The sequence below is a fragment of the Tyto alba genome, unplaced genomic scaffold (assembly GCF_018691265.1).
Source record: "Tyto alba isolate M040663 unplaced genomic scaffold, T.alba_DEE_v4.0 Super-Scaffold_40, whole genome shotgun sequence".
Classification (NCBI taxonomy): domain Eukaryota; kingdom Metazoa; phylum Chordata; class Aves; order Strigiformes; family Tytonidae; genus Tyto; species Tyto alba.
Window position 1 is genome coordinate 21030297 of NW_024881316.1, and position 19853 is coordinate 21050149.

Genomic DNA, 19853 nt, shown 5'->3' on the forward strand with positions numbered 1-19853 from the left:
ATACCTCGCATTAAGGCATAGGAAAGGACTTGTCACTTGAGGATCAGCTGAGGAACTGAATTAATAATATCTGGAGATACTGTTTCCTTAGAGAAAGGAGTGATTAATCATTGCATTTTTAAAACAACTTCCACAAAAGGTGGATAATCAATCATATAATTTTACTGTAGTAAAAAAACGTGGAATATTAGTGAATTCACTGTTAATGGACACACTTACACTTCCTTCTGTACTTGGTGTGTGGTAAACACCAGCAGCTGACTGCAGGAAGGAAGGCAATTTTAAATCTAGAGTTTCTGTGAGTGGGAAGCATTGGTGTTCTTGATAAAAGTCACAGCTGTCAATGTGAACATTATGGCTGTTCTTCCTTCTGCCCCTAGCAGTGATTTGAACATTCCTTTCTGCAACAGACACACTAGGAAGTGATTTCAGTCCAGCAATAGTATATTGATCTGTTATAACTAGGATGCTGCACTACTCTTGCCCTGGGGAATAATAACCTTCCAGAAATAGTGGCATCCCAGGCACACTGCCTTAGCCATGGCCAGGGAGGCATCAGCTCAGAATCAGCCAAGCTCTATTTTCTTCAGCTATTTTAGAATTTCTGAACGCTGGTTAGTCAAGATAAGAAGTAAAACTAAAAGTTTACAAGGATTCTTGATGAGTTTTTCCAGCAGTACTGTAATTTACTCTCTAATAGGTTTTCCTCTGATGGAAGCTAATGTTCTTCTCATTCATTTACTTCCAAAATGTCCATTTTCAAGTCTGCTGATTGGAGCTTTTGTATAAAGCATATCAGTGAGCTTTGATACTGACTATTTGGTCTAAAATTAAGATTGTAGCCCTTATAATCTTTCATGGAGATTTGCACTAACTCTTATGAGACCTAGCTTTACAGTGCCTTAAGTAGATTTAATTTTGATTCAAACTTTATTGAAACTTTATATACAGAAAAAAGGTGTCATTCATTGGTTTTGATTAGAAATTTATAATAAAATGCAAATGCCAACCAGTGTCACCTCTGTCTGCCAAAACCATGGAGCAGATCCTCCTGGAAAACATGCAAGGGCACACAGAAAATAAGGAATTGATTGGTGACAGCCAACGTGGCTTCACCAAATGCAAGTCGTGCCTGATAAATTTGATGTCCTTCTATGACAGGGTTACTGTGTTTTTGGGTAAGGAAAGAGCAACTGATATCATCTACCTGGACTTGTACAAAGTATGTGACACTGTCCCTAATGACATTCTTGTCTCTAAATTGGAGAAACATGGATTTGACGGGTGGACCACTTGGCAGATAAGGAACTGGTGGCACTCAAAGAGTTGCAGTCAACAGCTCAATGTACAAGTGGAGACCAAGGACAAGTGATATTCCTCAGGGATCAGTATTGGGACCATCAGTGATTAATATCTTTGTTGGTGTCATGGACAGTGGGATTGAGTGAACCCTCAGCAAGCTGGCTGATGACACCAAACTGTGTGGTGCAGTTGACACACTGGAGGGAAGGGATACCATCCAGAGGGACCTTGACAAGCTTGAGAGGTGGGCCCATGAAAACCTCATGAAGTTCAACAAGGCCAAGTGCAAGGTCCTGCACATGAATCAGAGCAATCCCAAGCACAAATACAGGCTGGGTGATGAGTGGATTGAGAGCATCCCTGAGGGGAAGGACTTGGGGGCATTGGCTAATGAACAGCTCAACATGACCCAGCAATGTGCACTTGCAGCATAGAAAGCCAATGACATCGCGGGCTGCATCAAGAGAAATGTTGCCAGCAGGTCAAGGGAGGTGATTCTGCCCCTCTTCTCCACTCTCATGAGACCCTACCTGCAGTACTGTGTTCAGCTCTGAGGTCCCCAACATAAGGACATAGAACTCTTTGGGAAGTCCAGAGGAGTGTCATGAAGATGATCAGGGAGCTGGAGCACCTCCCTTGTGAGGACTGGTTATGAGAGTTGTGGTTGTTCAGCCTGGAGAAGAGAAGGCTCTGGGGAGACCTTATAGTGGCCTTCCAGTACTTAAAGGGGGCCTACAGGAAGGATGGGGAGGGACTTTTTCTCAGGGAGTGTAGTGACAGAGTGAGTGGTAATGATCTTCAACTGAAAGAGGGTAGATTTAGATTATATGTCAGGATGAAATTCTTCACTCTGAGGGAGGTGAGACACTGGAATAAGTTGTCAAGAGAAGTTGTGAATGATCACTCCCTGGAAGTGTTCAAGGCCAGGTTGGATCTGGCTTTGGGCAAGCTTATCTAGTGGAAGGTGTCCCTGCCATGTCAGGAGAGTTGGAACTAGGTGGTCTTTATGATCCCCTCCAAACCGAACCATTCTATGATTTTATGATTGTATGTTACTGTATCCATATTTTAAAGATTAATGGTTTTAGTGCACCAATAGAAATATTGGTATATTTCAGGGTCTAGATATAACAAAAGATCTTGTGATTCAGTGATGATTTTAAACAGAAAAAAAAGAAAAAATGTTTCTAAAAAGAGAAATTTTAAAAATATTTTCAGTTTTACATGTAAAAGGAAAGGCAGCTGATGAAACTCAGAAAAGTAAAAACAAGGAATGAACTGCATTGGACTAATTGTAAGTAATGTTTAACCGAGCTATGCAGACAGGGATTAGTTTGATTGCAGAAATACTTCCACTTAATCAACTGAAATCTGATAGTCCTCAGATTAAAAGAGCCTTAGTATGGAATTAAAGTGAACATGGGTGCTAAACATTAATAGTATCATGACATACAAAGGATATTATGTGTGGGTTTCCATAATTTCAGTTGTGAAACTGAACATATTAAAATATTAATAATATTTTTAACAATTTAATTATGATACTTGTCTTCATTCCCAGGCTTTATTCTGTTTACTGCCTATTGTGTATCTTGGTCCTTGATTGTAGCTCCTATCAACCAGTTATTTTACTGCAACTGAAAATAAATCTCTCTTCCAGTAAATAGTTTCTTTTTTATGGTAACAGTGAAATATTATTGCTTCATTCTAACTAAAGTACAAATAAGTGAATGCATATGGGTATAATGTGCCGCTTTCTGAAATAGCCTACTGTGTCATATGCATAACTGATATAGAAAATACTGATTTTTCATTAGAGGAATAACAAAACAATAGTACTGAAGTCATATTAAAGCATAGTATGCAAATATGATCTTTCACACATTTCACTCCTTGAAGAGAGAAATTGTTGTATAAATACAAAGCCCAGAAAGACTTCCATTAAAAATAAAAAACTTTTTTTTTTTAATCACTTAGCCCAAATATTTATGCAAATGGAACTATGTGGTATCTTAAACAGATTGATGCTTATCAGTGGTGTCAGGAATATCCTTTGACTTTTAATGGATTATTATAACATGGTAGTGAAACTAATGAAGACTATCAGGGATACAGTTAAATCAAAAAAAGGAAGGGCTGGGGTTTTTTTTACATTTTTTTGGTTTTGGTGAAGTGTTTTATTCTGTACACATGTAAAATAAATGGAAAATGATGGAAAAAAGGTTCAGGTCCTTAAACCAAAATGCATAAATTTTCATATTGGTCAGCAGGTTAAACTTTGCTCACTCATTCCTGCTTTTTAATCTACAGGTTTAATTTTATTGAAGTAAACCAAACAAATAATCACTGTATTGAAAGACCATGGTAAACTTATCCTACCAATGTTGTCTTTAATTTCTTGAATTTTCCTCTTTAATGAGGATATTCAACAAATCTGATAACTAGGTTTTTTTCCTACTGAATTTTTCTGAATCATCTATCTCCCATTAGAACGTGGTTTCTGCATTTATTTTCCTGAGAATTTGAACAATATACCATAGCTTTAAATAGCTAATCATTCATCACTGAAAGGAACTTCAGTATTTTCATCAAATGTGTCTTTATTGGTCTGACTGAGGGAAGAATTACTTCTGTTGAAATTGTTGGCAAGAGAAATACACAGCACCTATGTCAAATATTATGCCTATACTATGTTGTTATTGATATCAAAGTAAAATAGAAAGTTATTGTCATAGTTTAAACCCAACCAAGAGCCGAACACGATGCAGCCACTCGTTCACCCTCCCCCTTCCCAGGGGGATGGGGGAAGGAATTGGAGAGGTAAAGGGAAAAACTTAGGTTGAGATAAAAACACTTTAATAATTGTAATAAAATAAAACAAAACAATGACAATAATTGTTTATTTCATTGGCCAGTTTGGGTCTGGTGCTCCAGCTTCCAGTGCTCCAGCTCCCTCCCAGATTCTTGTACACCTGTGCATGGGGAGGACATGGGGAGTTGGAGAGTCCTTGATCTCTCAGCAACAGCTGAAAACATCAGTGTATTATCAGCATTCTTCTCATACCAAATCCTATACTGAATACAAAACACCACACTATTCTAGCTACTAAGAAAATTAACTCTATCCCAGCTGAAACCAGGACAGTTTTGCATCAAATCTATGCAGTTAAAACAATTTGCCTTGCACTTTTTAAAATTTCAAGTATCACATCTCCAGAATGCATACAAACACTTTCAATATGCACTTGCATTTTGGACCAATGTGTTGTTCCCAGATGCATTGTTCATTGCTTAAATATTGTCCTCCTTCAGGGGTTTACATTTGACTCAGGTTATACAGATCTATTTTTACCCTGTTCACTCTTTACCTTGCTTCTAACAACAGAATTCAAGAGCTTGCCAAATGTTAGCATGACTATGAAGTTAAGTATTTAATTAAACATATCTAAACAAGGGGTACTGATGATGAAAAAAACATGTAAATTTTAAAATGGGAATTTAGAATTAATTGTTAATTTTACACAACTATTAATAGGTTTTGTATACATTTTGAATAAAAATAGATAAATAGATTTTCAAGTTCATAGGATCAGTTGTTCATCAATTCTGACCAAAGATTGCCATATTACTTACCTATATATTAATTAAGACTTCTGTCTTGTATATGGTTATAATATCTTTCAAAAATCATTGATTTGAAGACATCAGCAACTGTAGAATCCAATTATTTCATGGTCGTCTAGTACAGAGACCTCACTGGTAAAAATATGTGAGGTGTTTCTAATTATATTTGGTTTTGTTTCTCTCTTCAAACATTTGCTTTTGTTACACTCTTCTCCACTGAATTAAGATCCCTTTAGTGCTTGATAATTTTCCCCATCCAAGAGCTATAATCAAGTCACCTTTCAATCTTCTTTAGAAAATAGATTGAATGTGACATCAGGTTTGGAAATGATAGAATAAAAAGCTCAAAACACCAATTCTCCAGAATTCCTTTTATTGACTTGATTTGTCAAACTCATTACACATGGATGTTCAGGTGAAAGAGCACTGCTCTTCCTTTTCACATAAGATGTTGAACACAAGAAATTATAAAGTAGAAGAATGCCAAAGACATAAGTACTATCAATGATTAAGGAAACATTCCTGCTCAAGAATGAATTCTTCCTAAAATATGTTAGGCAGTTGGTAGGATTTTTTATTGAACTCATTCTAGATAGACCTATGAAAGATGTGACTTGTGTTTTAGACCACAACCGCAGTTGCTGCCTCAGCATCTTCATTTGAATTGATCCCCCTTGACCTGGTTAGTTAATTGGCTCCAAATTCACACTAAACACACTGTTTTTTTCCAAATTAACAAAATGATTTTTTTCCCTTAGTAAGGAGATATAAAGGAGAAAATAAGTTAAACACCTTTTTTTTTTTACCACCCTTAAACCATGCATTTTTTCCTTGATACATCTCTCATGCTGTGATTAATAATATTTCCTTATCTTGTCTCAGGTTTTTCTCTACTTCTCTTCTACCTACTTTTAGTATTCTGTGAAAGAAAGTTGCACTATCTCTTTATTAGCAGAAAAATGTCCTTTTCCTAGTTTTGCTACAAATGAGCATAGCATTACCAAAAAGGCACTTCTTTCATCCAGTTTCCCCAACTGGCTTTCATTGTTCTGTGTTATTTTGTTCATTTAGTTTTTCCCTGTTCTAATAATCCTGTCCAGTGTCATTATTTAACAAAAGGCTAAGAAATTCTTGGTAATGGTGGCAGAAAAAAATGGGGAGAATTGAATTGATTCAGGGGTAGAAACAATGGCGGAAACAACTCATTAATCCATTTGGTTTGTGGAAACACACTTTCTGGCTTTCCTTTGGGTAGAGCAGTTGGGGTCACTCTTTTGCTGATTTGCCTTCTCCTGTTTAGTAATGTGGATGGGACAGAAGCACCCATTATTGTCAAATATACCCAACAGAAGGAAAAAATAAAAAGGATAGACATTGATATATAACCTCATCTGTGAGTACCGACAGGGTACAATATTGTACTGAAGTATAACAGGACATCTAAATACTAAATTGAATAATAAAAAACAACTGACCAATTCACCTCACTTCATGTTGCGAAAGTTCTTTTATATATGAACTAATACCAGTCAATGGCCTTGTTCTGAGGAATGGCCTTCTTAGCTTTCCCTATTAGCAAACCCTAACATCTGCAAGTTACAATATACTTTTACTGTAATTTTGTTACTATGGTGATGAGGGATAGCAACAAATTCACAAAAGATTCTTTGAATGTCCTCTGATGCTAAAGCAAAGTGAATAATATGTCCTAAAAGATAGATCCAATTCATTTTGTCTTATTGGAACAACTATTTCCAATGAACTGAGTGATAAAAAGGAAATTGTGATTTGACCCTTTTTCTGCTAATGGGATTTTCTTGTATAGTGTTTCTTGAATCAGCTTTTCTGGTATATAATAGAGACAGAGTGTGATATTTGTATCTCCTGGTAAATTGCTCCACGTAATTACAGTTGCTCTACATAGCTAGTCTGTTAGTAAGGAAATTATTAGATGCTCCCATATTTATCTATTAATTGGTTTAGAACGAATTAACTATGTTTACTTTGCAGTTTACAATTCTCAGTTAAAAGTATTCTGTTTAACATTTCAAAAGTAGACATCTTCTTGTAAAGTATAATTTATTCTTTTATGAATGTCTATTTTTAATTCGGTTGATTCAAGTGACTAGCCAAATGTGGAATCAATACATACTACTACCTCAGAATAGATTTATTATGAAGTTAATGCTATTGCTACAGCAAATTACTGAAGAATGCATCTTATGTAATCTGTAAGTGTGTGTTCAGAACGTGGTTTAAATCAGAGCACCAAAATACAACACATGTAAAAAGCATATTTGCTACATAATTTTCCAGAAGTAAATGGAAGTAAATTCTTCGTTGTTATAATTCTGCTGTGTCTTTGTGTTGCACAATTAAAAGAGTTAATTGTAGAAAATACTCAGGCAGTTCATAATTGTTGAGGTATGAAGGCAGATTAGTAAACCCCTGCCTGGGGTTACAGTAGTTTAACAGAATGTAGGAAACAACTGGACATAACATGAGAAGTTGCTGAGCTTAACAAATAACTGAGTGAGTCTGGCAAAAGTTATAAATAACAACATGGGCAATGACTAGATTTCACAGATGGTTAAGGAAGAATTTTGTGAGAGACATGAAAACTTCAAAGATAATTAAAGGGGGGGAAATGAGGACATTTTGTGGATTGTTTTCTTGCAAGGCCGACAGAGCCTAGGTAACCATATCAGTAACCCTACACAAAGCCAAGATTATCTAGGTAACCATATCAGAAATACTGAATTTGTGTATGGAGGTGACAAAACTGGGACCAACACAGACAAACACTAAGGTAAGGGTTGTTTAACTGGGACAAGAAAAGGATTAAGAAAAGCAGGGATCAAGGTGGACAGGATAAGCACAGATATGGGAAAATGCAGAAAAAAGGTGATAAAAACGCTGGCTGAGTGTAAGCAGGCTGTTCTCATTATGCTTCTCTAGTTGACCCTGTGTGTGGTCACTGCAGTCTCTTTACTTTACTAATTCTGTGTTAGCACCATTCCTAGTACAAATGACTAGGCTTTTAAACTGGACTAGTGTCGTGGTTTGAGCCTGGTTGGCAACCAATCACCACAGCTGGTCACCTACCCTTCCCCCTCCCCACCTGCGAATGGGAGAGGGAATTAGAGGGGTAAAGGGAGACTCGCAGGCTGAGATAGGAACAGTTTAATAATGGTAATAAAATGAGAACAATGACAATAATAGGAAAAAAAATATATAAACAGGCAATGCACAATGTAATTGCTCACCACACGCTAACCAATACCCAGCCCGTTCCCAGCTAGCGATCCTGAAATACCAAGATCCCACAATCACAATCCCAGAAGGGAGAGAGAGCTCCTTGCCAACCACCCCTCTATATGGTGAGCATGACATTCCATGATATGAAATATTCCATTGGCCAATTTGGATCTGGTGCTCTGTCTGTGCTCCCTCCCTGCTTCCTGTGCCCTTGTGCACGGGCAGAACATGGGGAGTAGGAGAGTCCTTGAAGTCTCAGTAGCAGCTGAATACATCAAGGTGGTATTGGCATTCTTCTCAACCAAACCCAAAGCTAAATTCAAAACACAGCACTCATCTAGTCCCCAAAAAGGAATATAAACTCTATTTCAGCCCAAACCAGGACAACTAGCCAGCAACTAGAATGATATCCAGATCTGGAATGACTCAAGATCTGAGCCATCAAGTTGACAAGAGGTTCAGGTATGGATATCAGACTTAAAACCTATGATGATATTTGAGGGATCTATTAATGTGGGTTTATTTGTGTGTTTAGAAAATAAGGGAGTGCGTGTGTTTGCCAGTGAACTTCAATACTGACTAGTCAGAGAGGAAGAAAATATTTTAAATATTTGAACCGTCTTTGCTGTTCATGATCATTGTGAGTGTTCTTTGTATTTATGTACAGGGAAAGACACTGCTCTTCCTGTTGATCCATGGGGGCACTGTGTCTGTAGTGTGTGTGTGTGTGTGTGTATGTGTGCACACACGTGACTGTGTGTGCACCTACTGAGAGTAGAGTCAGCTTCACTACTGGCTGGATCTATAAACAGGAATGGGAACAACCTCCTTCATATGAGAGTTCACTGGATTCAGCTTCCCTTAATAATAATTGCTGCAAGAAAAATGTTCAGTGACTGGTCAGTGTCTCCTGGGACTATGATTCCAGTCTCCTCTCTTTGCTACAGACGAGTTTATTCACTCCCACATATTTCTGTTAGGTTTATTCACCAAAATAAACAAAGCATACAGGCATATTTTAAGTTCTTTGCTTTTTAAATGGTGGTAGTTTACAGATGTTCCATTCCGTAACTGGAGCTTCAGAGCGTAGATAGTTTAAGTAAAACAATAAATAAAAGCCTCTCAATCCCTCATAAAATTAAAAAAAAAAAAAAAAAAAAGAATTAATTAGAAAGGTAAGGCAAACACAACATAGTAACAACGTAATGTTTATGGGCAACATATCAGAAAACATCATTCACTCAAACAGACCCTAATTTTTTATGTTTATTTCTTCTAGGTCCATTTTGTGAGGTACCTGGTGATCTCTGTGTACCTCAGCCATGCCTGAATGGGGGAATATGCCAGTATAATCAGTCTGGATATGTTTGTGATTGTCCTGCTGGTTTTTTTGGTCACAACTGTGAAAGTGATATCAATGAATGTTCTTCAAGTCCATGTAAGAACAGAGGTACATGTATTGATTTGCCAAATGTAAGTATAAACTTCAAAGATCTCTATTTGAACATAGAATCATAATTTCTCAGAATCATAAAATGGTTTGTGTTGGAAAGGACCTTAAAGAACATCTAGTTCCAACCCTCCTGCCATGGGCAGGAACATCTTCCATTAGATCATATTATTCAAAGCCCCGTCTAACCTGACCTTGAACATTTCCAGGGAGGGGACAGCCACAGCTTCTCTGAGAAATGTGTTGCAGTATCTCACCATCTTCACAGTAAATAATGTCTTCCTTATATCTAATCTAAATCTATCTTTCTTTAGTTTAAAACCATTATTCCTTGTGCTATCAGTATAGGTCCTGGTAAAAAGTATCTTTCTATCTTTTTATAAGCCCCCTTTAAGTACTGAAAGGCCTCAATAATATCTCTCCAGAGCCTTCTCCAAGCTGAACAGCCCCAATTCCCTCAGCCTTTCCCTATAGCCATCTTCATGGCCCTTCTCTGGTTCTGCTCAAGAAGTTCCATGTATTTCTTGTTCTCAGGTTCCCAGACCTTAACACAGTACTGCAGGTGGGGTCTCATGAGAGTAAAGTAGAGTTGAAGACTCAAGTTCCTTGACCTGTTGGCCACACTTTTTTTTATGAAGCCCAGGATATAATTGTCTTTCCAGGATGGAAGCACACATTGCTATCTTACATCCAATTTTTCATCCACCAATATCACCAAGTCTTTCTCCACAGGGCTGCTCTTATTGTATCCATCATTCAGTCTGTACTGTTACTGGTGACTGCCCTGACCAAGGACCTTACACTTGGCTGTCTTGAACTCATTAGGTTCACATGGGCCCACTGTCCAAGCCTGTCAAGGTCTTCCTGCATGGCATCCCTTCCCTTCACTGAATCAAATATACCACTCATCTTGCTGTCATCGGCAAACTTCTTGAGGGTGCACTCAATCCCACCGTCTCTGTCACTAATAAAGATATTGAACAGTACCAGTCCCAATATGGGTCCTTGAGGGATACCGCCTGTTGTTACTGATCTCAATTTGGATATTGAGCTGTTGATTTCAACTCCTTAGAAATGGCCATCCAGCCAATTCCCTATCCATTGAATAGTCTATCGATCAAACCATATATCTCCAATTCAGCTGAAATGATGTTGTGTGAGACAGTCAAAGGCCTTACAGAAGTTAAGGTGGATGGTATCAGTTGCTCTTCCCTTATCCGTCAATGCAGTCACTCCATTGTAGAAGGCCACCAGTTTAGTCAGGCCTGATTTGCCTTTTCTGAAGCCATGCTTGCTGTTCCTAATCACCTCCTTGTCATCCATATGACTTGACATAGCTTCCAGGACGATCTGTTCTATGAAAATGCCACAAAAATTAATTGTGTAAATTTTTAAATTAGCTTTGCATGTTTCATGAAAAAACACATCACTGTCTGAATGTATAATGTTTCTAATATTTCTACAGTTAAAAAAAAAAAACAAATTCCACATTTTCAGTTCAGTTGCTTAGTGGTCACTTGAGGAACTACTGATGTTATTATTTTTTTTTCCTAATAAAACCTGATATAAAACATGATACATCAGTCATTATTATTATCTATTGGTTGTTACTTATTCTTGCTTTATCTATGGGATCTGGTTTTAATTAATTTTTTCCTTTATTTTTGTAAAATAAAATAAATTCATGCAGACTCACAAAGATTTGATAATATAGTCATATCTGGTTGTATTTCAAACTGTATTGTTTATGTTCTTTCATTAGCATGGCTATTGCAAATAGCAGTGATTATACAGAACCAAAATAGTGAAAGAAGAGTTTAAAAGCTCAGTTATCACATACCAGTGATGCATACTCACTCACAGAGAAAAAAAGAGGCATCTAAATTGCTGAACAAACTTATAGATTCTAAATTATGCAATCTGTCTAAATATTTTGCCTAGTAGATATACAAGCACATACTGTTTTGTGCAATCATTTCTATAGACAAACAGATGCAGTAGCTTGTTTCAGACATATAGATATCTCTAAATAGATGTTAAAATGAAGTTCATCAATCGTGTCTTTAAGATCAATTCTAAAGAAACACCTGAACACTTTCAATGTCACTGGGGGAAAAAAACGCTATATATATTTCCTTTGCTTTCTGACATCAACAGGTCTATAAAGTACATTATTTTCTATAGAAAATAAGGGTGAGAATGTCATCTCTGAGAATTTTTTTTTTTTTTTTTTTTGTAAAATAACTTACTGTTCTTACTGTACAAAGTGCAAATTACCGATTGCAGTAACTAACAGGTGCCTTTTGCCATCATAGAGAAGCACAGTCTCTGTGCTTCATACTGAAGGGGAAAAAGGGTACACACCATTTTCTTTCCTGCTCTAGTCAGTGAATACTGTTAGGTATCTGATGTATCTTGTGCACTGTTACTGTTTCATAGAGGCAAACATTACATTGGAACAAAATCAGAAATTAAGAGAAACCCTAAATTAGTTATAAGGCTCCTTGATTCAGTTACAAAATCACAAAGCCAACCAACTTTAGAGCTTGTATATTTCCAGTTAGAAAACCCAACTCTGATATTATCTGTTCTAGAAGGCCTATTCCACTTGTCCTAAATTATGTTTGTAACCTATCTGGGACGAGGACTGCTCTTTGTTCTGTCTTTGTGGACTGTTTAATATGATGAAGCCCTGTGCTATTTAGGGTGTCTATAGTAATGGAAGTAAACATTAATTTCTGTATTGCCTTGGGTGTAACAAATAATTATTTCTAATTTCCTTTTCTTCTATAGGATGTGGCATGTATCTGTCTGCCAATATTCACTGGCAAGTTCTGTGAGAGAATATTGAATCCATGTGAATTACTGCCTTGCTTAAATAATGCAACTTGTGTAGCTCAACAGCAGAACTATAAATGCCGGTAAGATTAGAAATTAATTTATTTCAGTACTTCATGTACTACTTGATCACTTGATGATATCCCAATGATTGCAGAGAGAAAAGACATTGTTAATCATAGAAAATACAGAAAACGATAAACTTCTAATAAGTTTTGATTTATTTTTGGTGCTCTACTCTGTTAGCCTTCTTGAAAACTGTTGAAGTACTACAAAAAAGATTTAAAGCAGTTAAGGAGTTATAAATTGTTTCATCATTAATCCTGTAAAATAAAATATATAAATCCTGACACATTGATGACAAGTGAGATAATTATACTACAGGTACCACTCCCATTCAGGGTGTATGATGTTTATGTTGTTTCTGAAAGGATAAGACAACTGATTTAATTTCTAATTCACAGACTAATGCATTAGTAGACCTTAGACTGATCCTTCGAGTAGCATGTCAAAAAGTGCTTTATTCAGAAAGACCGTGCAAAAAATTATCCATTTGAAAATAACTGAAGTGACCCACTATATAATTTTATTTCATTTTAAATAGCTTTTTAGATATTTTCTTACATGACTAAGGAGTACAATTTGTTCTCTTCCCATTTGCTTAGCTTTTATCTGGCTGCCTGAAGTAAGTTCTGCTAAGCATTATTGAAGTGCAGTAAACAACTTTCAAATTTTAAGATATTCATAAAAGCAGAAAATTGAAAGATGTGGTACACAAAAGCCTGAAAACAAATTGTGAATGAACTTAGAAACTGCAAATACATGACAGAAGTATAGAACATAAAGTTACAGTCCATCAGAAGAGATTCAGCTGAGAAGTCCGGAAATCAAATTTAGGTAGAGCTATGTTTACAATTTTCACAAAGAATAAAAGACTTACAGCTTTACTTATACTTACATCTAAATACATATATACATGCATACACACACATACAAACACATACAGAGAATTAGATCTTCCCACATAGGTACACACATATATATATAGCACAGAACAACAGTGTTATAATTTATTTTCCAATACTTTAGAAGAAGATATAAGCTACTAATAATTTACTATTATATAGCTAGTATTTTTCACAGTATAATGGTGCATGAATTAGTATGAAATGAAGACTGAAGTTTACATTTAAAAATGTGCATAACATGAACAATTAATGTCAAGAAGTAGATTGCCTTTCTTTGAGAAAATTATTTAAAAAAAAAAAAAAAAAATCTCCTGGTCCTGTGTACAATGCAGATTGAATAATTTATAAATTCACAAAACACTGGTAGAAATGGTCTGTACCATGAACCTCATTGTACCGTGGAAATTGGTTAATAAAAATAGCTGTGGAAAGGCATGGTAATTTAACACTCTTTCCATTGATATATTATGTGAGAATAAGTGCAGAATTCATTATTTAGATCAATATAACAAAAATGAAAATGGGCATTTGACGACCCATTTATATTAATTATCAAACAAATTACTTAAGTTATATGGTAAATCTAGGTACTGGAGGGTTTAGTTTTGGGCTCAGATGGTACAATCCTGTTTGCTACTAATATCAAGTGTTAAGATCCTATTAACTTCAGTGGTGCTTAGATTTTACCTTTAATATATGTATATTATTAATATATTCAATTTTGCTATCTGTAAAACATTTGACAAGACAGGCAAAACACATTTGTGGAGAGCTAGTCTGAGAAATGGGATAAGATATAAGCTTATTATTTTTAACACTAAGAATGCTCTAAAAAAGGGAAATAACACCCTAGAGAGAACACTATGAATTGAGTAATTAAGAGGTTTAACAGTTTCAGTTTTGTTAAGTCACAGACTTTGAAGCTTTCTGGCTGTAAGTCATATTTTAATTCATTTCATTCAAAGGAAACCTACCATTAATTATGCTGTTTTATTCAGGAGGTTTGGAGCTGATTATTCAAATTCTTAAGCAGAAGTTTTGTTTTATTTTTTGGTAATCATTGTCAAATATTATAGGTTATGGCTACATCTAGTTACTCCACAAATAACTGCATATGTTTCATTAGGTGTAATACTACTACTACCTGGTCCACTTTTATAACATTTTAAATAAATGTAATGACGTTTAGCTCACACACACAAACAAATTAAAATAATAGCTGAATTGACCTTTTTATTCCTTTTTGTTTTGTTTTGTTTGCCCTTATTTCATGTGCTTCTCCTTGTGCCCAAGCAGCATTCTGCTTATATCCATCATCTTCTCAGCTTCGATTTACTTATACTTTCTTTGGGAAAGCAGTTGTTTTCCATTATAAACATATAGTGAAATAGACTCAATTTAATTTTCTCTACTTTGTTTATGATGTACGACTATCTTGTATGTTAATTCCATCCTTTCAGTCTTGATATCATATACAACTTTGTGCTAAGAATCTAATAGTAACATTTTTTCTTAAATGTCAAAATTTAAGGAAAATTCAAATAGGTAGTGAACAAGGATATCCATCACAATAAATTGTGATTGTTTACTTCATATCTTCTTAGGACAAGAAAAAGTCACAAAAAATGTACAAGTGTGTTCTGAGAAAATTTGTTCTGTTAGTGTCATCTTTGGAACTTTACTGTCAACTTCCTTGCTGTTAATTTACTGTTACCTTCTCTGATATTGGTATGTCTATTGTAAAACAAAAATTAAAAACAAAAATAGGAAAAGTGAGCAAATATAAAAATTAGAAGAAGTAGCTTCTAAAATTCTCTTATTAAATTATCTGTTTTATGAAACAGTCATAGATTACCTAAATAAATAGAATAAAGAAAGCTAAGAGTTCTTTCACCTGATTTCAGACCATAGTTAAAAACAAATCAGTAAGACAAAATGTTGTAATTGAGTTACTCTGATTTGGTTTTCAGTGTTATTTAAAAATTGTATTATAACAAAAGATACACATTTTTTTTACTTTGCATTCCTTTTATGCGTAAAAATAATATATGGGTAAATGATGCTATGATATAAAGGACAACAAATATGCTATCTTTTGATATAAATACTTTTGTTTAGAGGGAAAAACAAGTATGTAAATGTCTGATATCTTTGAACATGCTGAAATCAAAGCAGTTAAGCATTACAAAAAACTCCTTCTAGCTGCAAGGTGTGAACCAGAAGAATGTTAAGAATAGACTTTGCAAGAATTTTGATTCCAAGTACTTGAAATGGTAGCAGTATAGTGACAGGATTTACATACAGTGATTTTTTTTCAAGAGGAGGGTAAGGATTATGTAGTCCATTGCTACTTGCATAGAGTGTCCTCCTGTGGTTGTGTCTATACTAGCTTCAAATAAAATAATATAACTATTTAGAGAATGTTTTCCCATGCTCCACCTATCTCTATCTAAATGATCCTACATATGGATTGTGTGAATGCCCTCCAGGGGTTACAGGTGAAATCCAGCCTGTTTAACACTTCACCAAAGGTTAATAAGTGACTTAAGCTTCTGGACATGCTAGATACCTACCTCTGTGCATCTCTCAGAGGCATAGCCATCCCCACTGTTTAGGCATCTTTAACTGATTTCAAAAATACGGTTAACTCAGATACTTTCTACTGAATGTTGTTGCCTGACTATTTGCTACTGAAAATATATCTTTTATTTTTGTATGCTACATAACTGTGAGAGGCTTCATGCATTCCGAAACCAAGGATGGTATTATTTTTTAAAATGGGGAAACATAAACAACACAGCTGAATCTCATATCCATTAGGAGCAAGCACATCAAAAAGACAGAAGCAATTCTGTACCATCTTCATGATTTTCAGCTTCTGGGCTGAGTCATTAGACAAAATACTCCTCAGAAAAATCTAAAGAATCTTCCCATCTATTACTTCTGGATTCCTTCACAAACACAAATTTTCAGCTAACTGGCCATTTCCTTTCTCTTCTACTTAAATCTTTTCTTTCCAAAATATCAGAGAGCGCCTTTAGACACAGGAACATGATAAGCATGTGTGTAAAACATACTGAATGAATTTGACAAGGATTATGTATATATCAGAACACAAAAGAGAATTTTTGCAGTCTGGATTTTACTTTTTGCACATTTTGAGCAAGATATAAATATTCAAGTATTTTTCTACATTTTCCCATTATTGCTTTTGAGTAAGACTTGTTTACTATCCATTTGAATCTCATCTATTTTCTTTGTGTATAAGGGAATTTTTTAAATACTGAAGAGCTAGATAAAAAAGGGATTTTCTCCTACTAATGACAAGTACAGACATGAAGCAGAAAAATGTCTGAAGTTCCTTTTACTATAGAAGAGTTACCCACAATTCCCTTGTCATCACATGGAACTAACAAAGTATCTCAAAACTACAGTGTTAGTTTTCTCCTTTAAAGAAAAGACCAACTGACAATTAAGCAAAAGCAAAAACAACCATGCATTGTTCTCTAAACAGATTCCTTATACTGTTCCTTACATAGGTCATTATTGACTACCCTTTGTTAATCATTAGTAATGATTGATGCTAACTACTTTAAACCTAATTTATCATCATATTTCTAATTTTTCTCTCATGGTTTAATTGATACATCCTTTCTCACAGATTTTCAAAAGCTCATTTATAGCTTTTTATTAAATATTACCTCATTCTAGATTGTTTTTTGTTTCCGGAACATTATATGAAGTATTGGTATGAAAATGGTTTAATCAATGAAAAAAAAAAATATGGAGAAGCAAAAATATCCATAATCATGCAACTGATTTTTGATTGCTTGGAAACTTGTTCTGTTTACTTTAAGTAACATATGATGTCTGTTTTGTTTACGGCAAGAACATTATTTAATATAATTATGGAACATAATTAAATACAATTAACTTTTAAAATGCAAGTCCTCTAAAATACACTGATGTATTTGCAGCTGCATGCCAGGATTCACTGGAAAAAACTGTGAGGAAGTAATTGACTACTGCAGGCTGCTCAGCATCAACTGTCTGAATGAAGGATTGTGTCTTAATATAATTGGAGGATTCACTGTAAGTAATTTAATACATGTTAAACTAATTCAGTGCTCCAAAGTATAAAAGCTTCAGACAAGCAGAACTTGAAATGCATTCATTACTCTAAGAGACAAGAGGGACATACATTTATGTGTTTTATTTACTTAAATCAATAACACAAGGATGATTCACTTGGGTAATATGGATTTTTTTATTTTCTACTGAGACCGTGTTTTGTACTATATCAAGTAAGAGAACTGAAGAGAATTTTTATAATAAAAAGTATATAACTAATTGTGGTCCAGTGCTATTATCCACACAGATGATAATCACAGCTGTGTTGCAACTTTTAAAAATACATTGCTTGAATTGAGAACATCTGTTGCCATTGTTTTCATCAGAATCAAATTAGTAATATAAACATTATCACATTTATATTTAATACAAACTTAGAAGTTTGATGATGAAACTGCAGTGTGGTGAAGTTGATTCCAACTGACAATTTGAAAAAAAGTAATTCTGCTTGTTTTAACTCTCAAAATAGCTCCTGAAAATGTTAAACAAAATTCATCATGTCCCAAGATTCTGGCCATGGTTTGCCAAAAGAGAGGTAATAATAGTATCTCCGACAGCAGTAATTAGTAACAACTTAAAAGTTATTCTAAACAACCACTCATTCAGCAAAAAACAGGAGATGAACACAGAATCATAGAATGGTTGAGGTTGGAAAGGACGTCTCGAGGTCATCTTGTCCACCACCTTACACATGCAGGTCCACCTAGAGCCATTTATCTAATCCTAGCCCACTTACCTGTTTGGGTGATCAGATAAAATGTATTAGGATGACTGTTACTCCTTGCTTCAGGAAGTAGGAAGAGTATTTTACTCTGTAAGGGAAGGAATGCTGGAAACAAGGGTGACAGCAAGGCTGGCAAGGACAGTGTCCTCACCAACAAAGGTCACAATCCCTCAATACCCATAGGAACACAGCAGATGCACAGATTCAGTCAAAAGTCCAGTCAAGTCTGTAGTGATGTAGCAGGTTTGCAGTTAAACTGGGTAGTCAGGTCAACAGATCAGAATCAGCAAGATACAAATCTGGATACAGGCATTCTGACAAATAGCTCTGGAAAGGACTGAGCTTAAATACAGCTCATGAGTAAATGAATGAAAGTGTGGACATTTCAGAGGTGAGTTCTGTTTTCACAGTAGCGTGGTCCAAGGTTGGGGCACATCAGAGCTGACCTTGAACAGTTAAACCTGTGAGAGAGTGGAAAGAGGCACAAAGGAAGAGTGCAGAGAAAGATGATTATAGGCTGGTCAGGCCAATTAGAGCCTGTTGATGCATTCAAGGTCCTGACTTGCTCTGAATATTCCTTGCATGTAATTATTCTTTCAGTCCAAATGTCACTGCCTTTATGTAGTCACAAAAGCTAAAGAGTTGTTGATATTTTCTCACCAATACTTTCCACCTGACTTCTTGTGTTTACTCATGTTCCTTGAGTCTTACCTGATCTGAAAACTGTTACACACAGGTGGCAAAAGATTGTTTCTCCTACTTACTTATGGGAACAAAGAGAAAAGAAGCTTCCAGCCATTTGTTCAATGTAGCCAGCCCATATTTTTGCATTATGTTCTGTGTGCACATTCTGTCAAATACTGTTGTGGACTTTTCAAGTGTCACTAAGAATTAAATTCATACCACTGTTGACTGTATTAGAGCATCCCACTTGCTGCATCTTGTCGTTTCCCTTAGTCCTTGATCTTAATTGCCAGGATTTGCTGTTTAAGTTGACCTGTTACTCATCAAATACTTGCACTTGCACAGATATATAATCAGATCTGTAACAGAACTGTAACAATAATTTTATTTAAGAGCATGATAAAGTTAGTGAAGTAAATATATGTAAATGATAATTTCATATATTAGTGAATACAGTATTACTGAAATAGGTATGTTCTATCTGCTAAATTCTTAATTCTGTTGAAAACCTTTAAAATTTGTGTTTTAAGAACATTTTTTAATACTACCTGTAAATATATTAACTAGAGCATTAGTATATAAATGTACTTTAAGAGAAAACCTGAGGTTATTTGCAAAATATTACATATCAGAGATTTATGTCAATAGAGTACTAAAACATCCATAGTTAGAACAACGTAATTCTTGCTTTGTTGAGTATATTATATATAATATTCCCACAGAAGAATGAAATAGATGGTGAGGAATTCTCTCTGAGAATTTGTCTCTCCTCGTTGCTGATAACAGGTGAAACAATTACTGAGCCCAGTTCTGCTGCACTGAAATAAAAGGCTTCATGAAAAGATATACTGATTTAAAAATGTTTGTATTTCAC

The 19853-nt window shown here is 35.2% G+C and overlaps 1 protein-coding gene across 1 annotated transcript in view; it reads left to right on the forward strand.

Annotated features, from left to right (window-relative positions):
- The window catches only part of EYS (eyes shut homolog), a 1055438-nt gene that overhangs the window by 168718 nt on the left and 866867 nt on the right, over positions 1–19853 (forward strand). The window contains exons 5-7 of the mRNA XM_033002767.2: positions 9464–9657; positions 12428–12555; positions 17418–17532. Coding sequence (XP_032858658.1) covers positions 9464–9657; positions 12428–12555; positions 17418–17532 — 437 coding nt within the window. The remainder of the gene's footprint in view (positions 1–9463; positions 9658–12427; positions 12556–17417; positions 17533–19853) is intronic.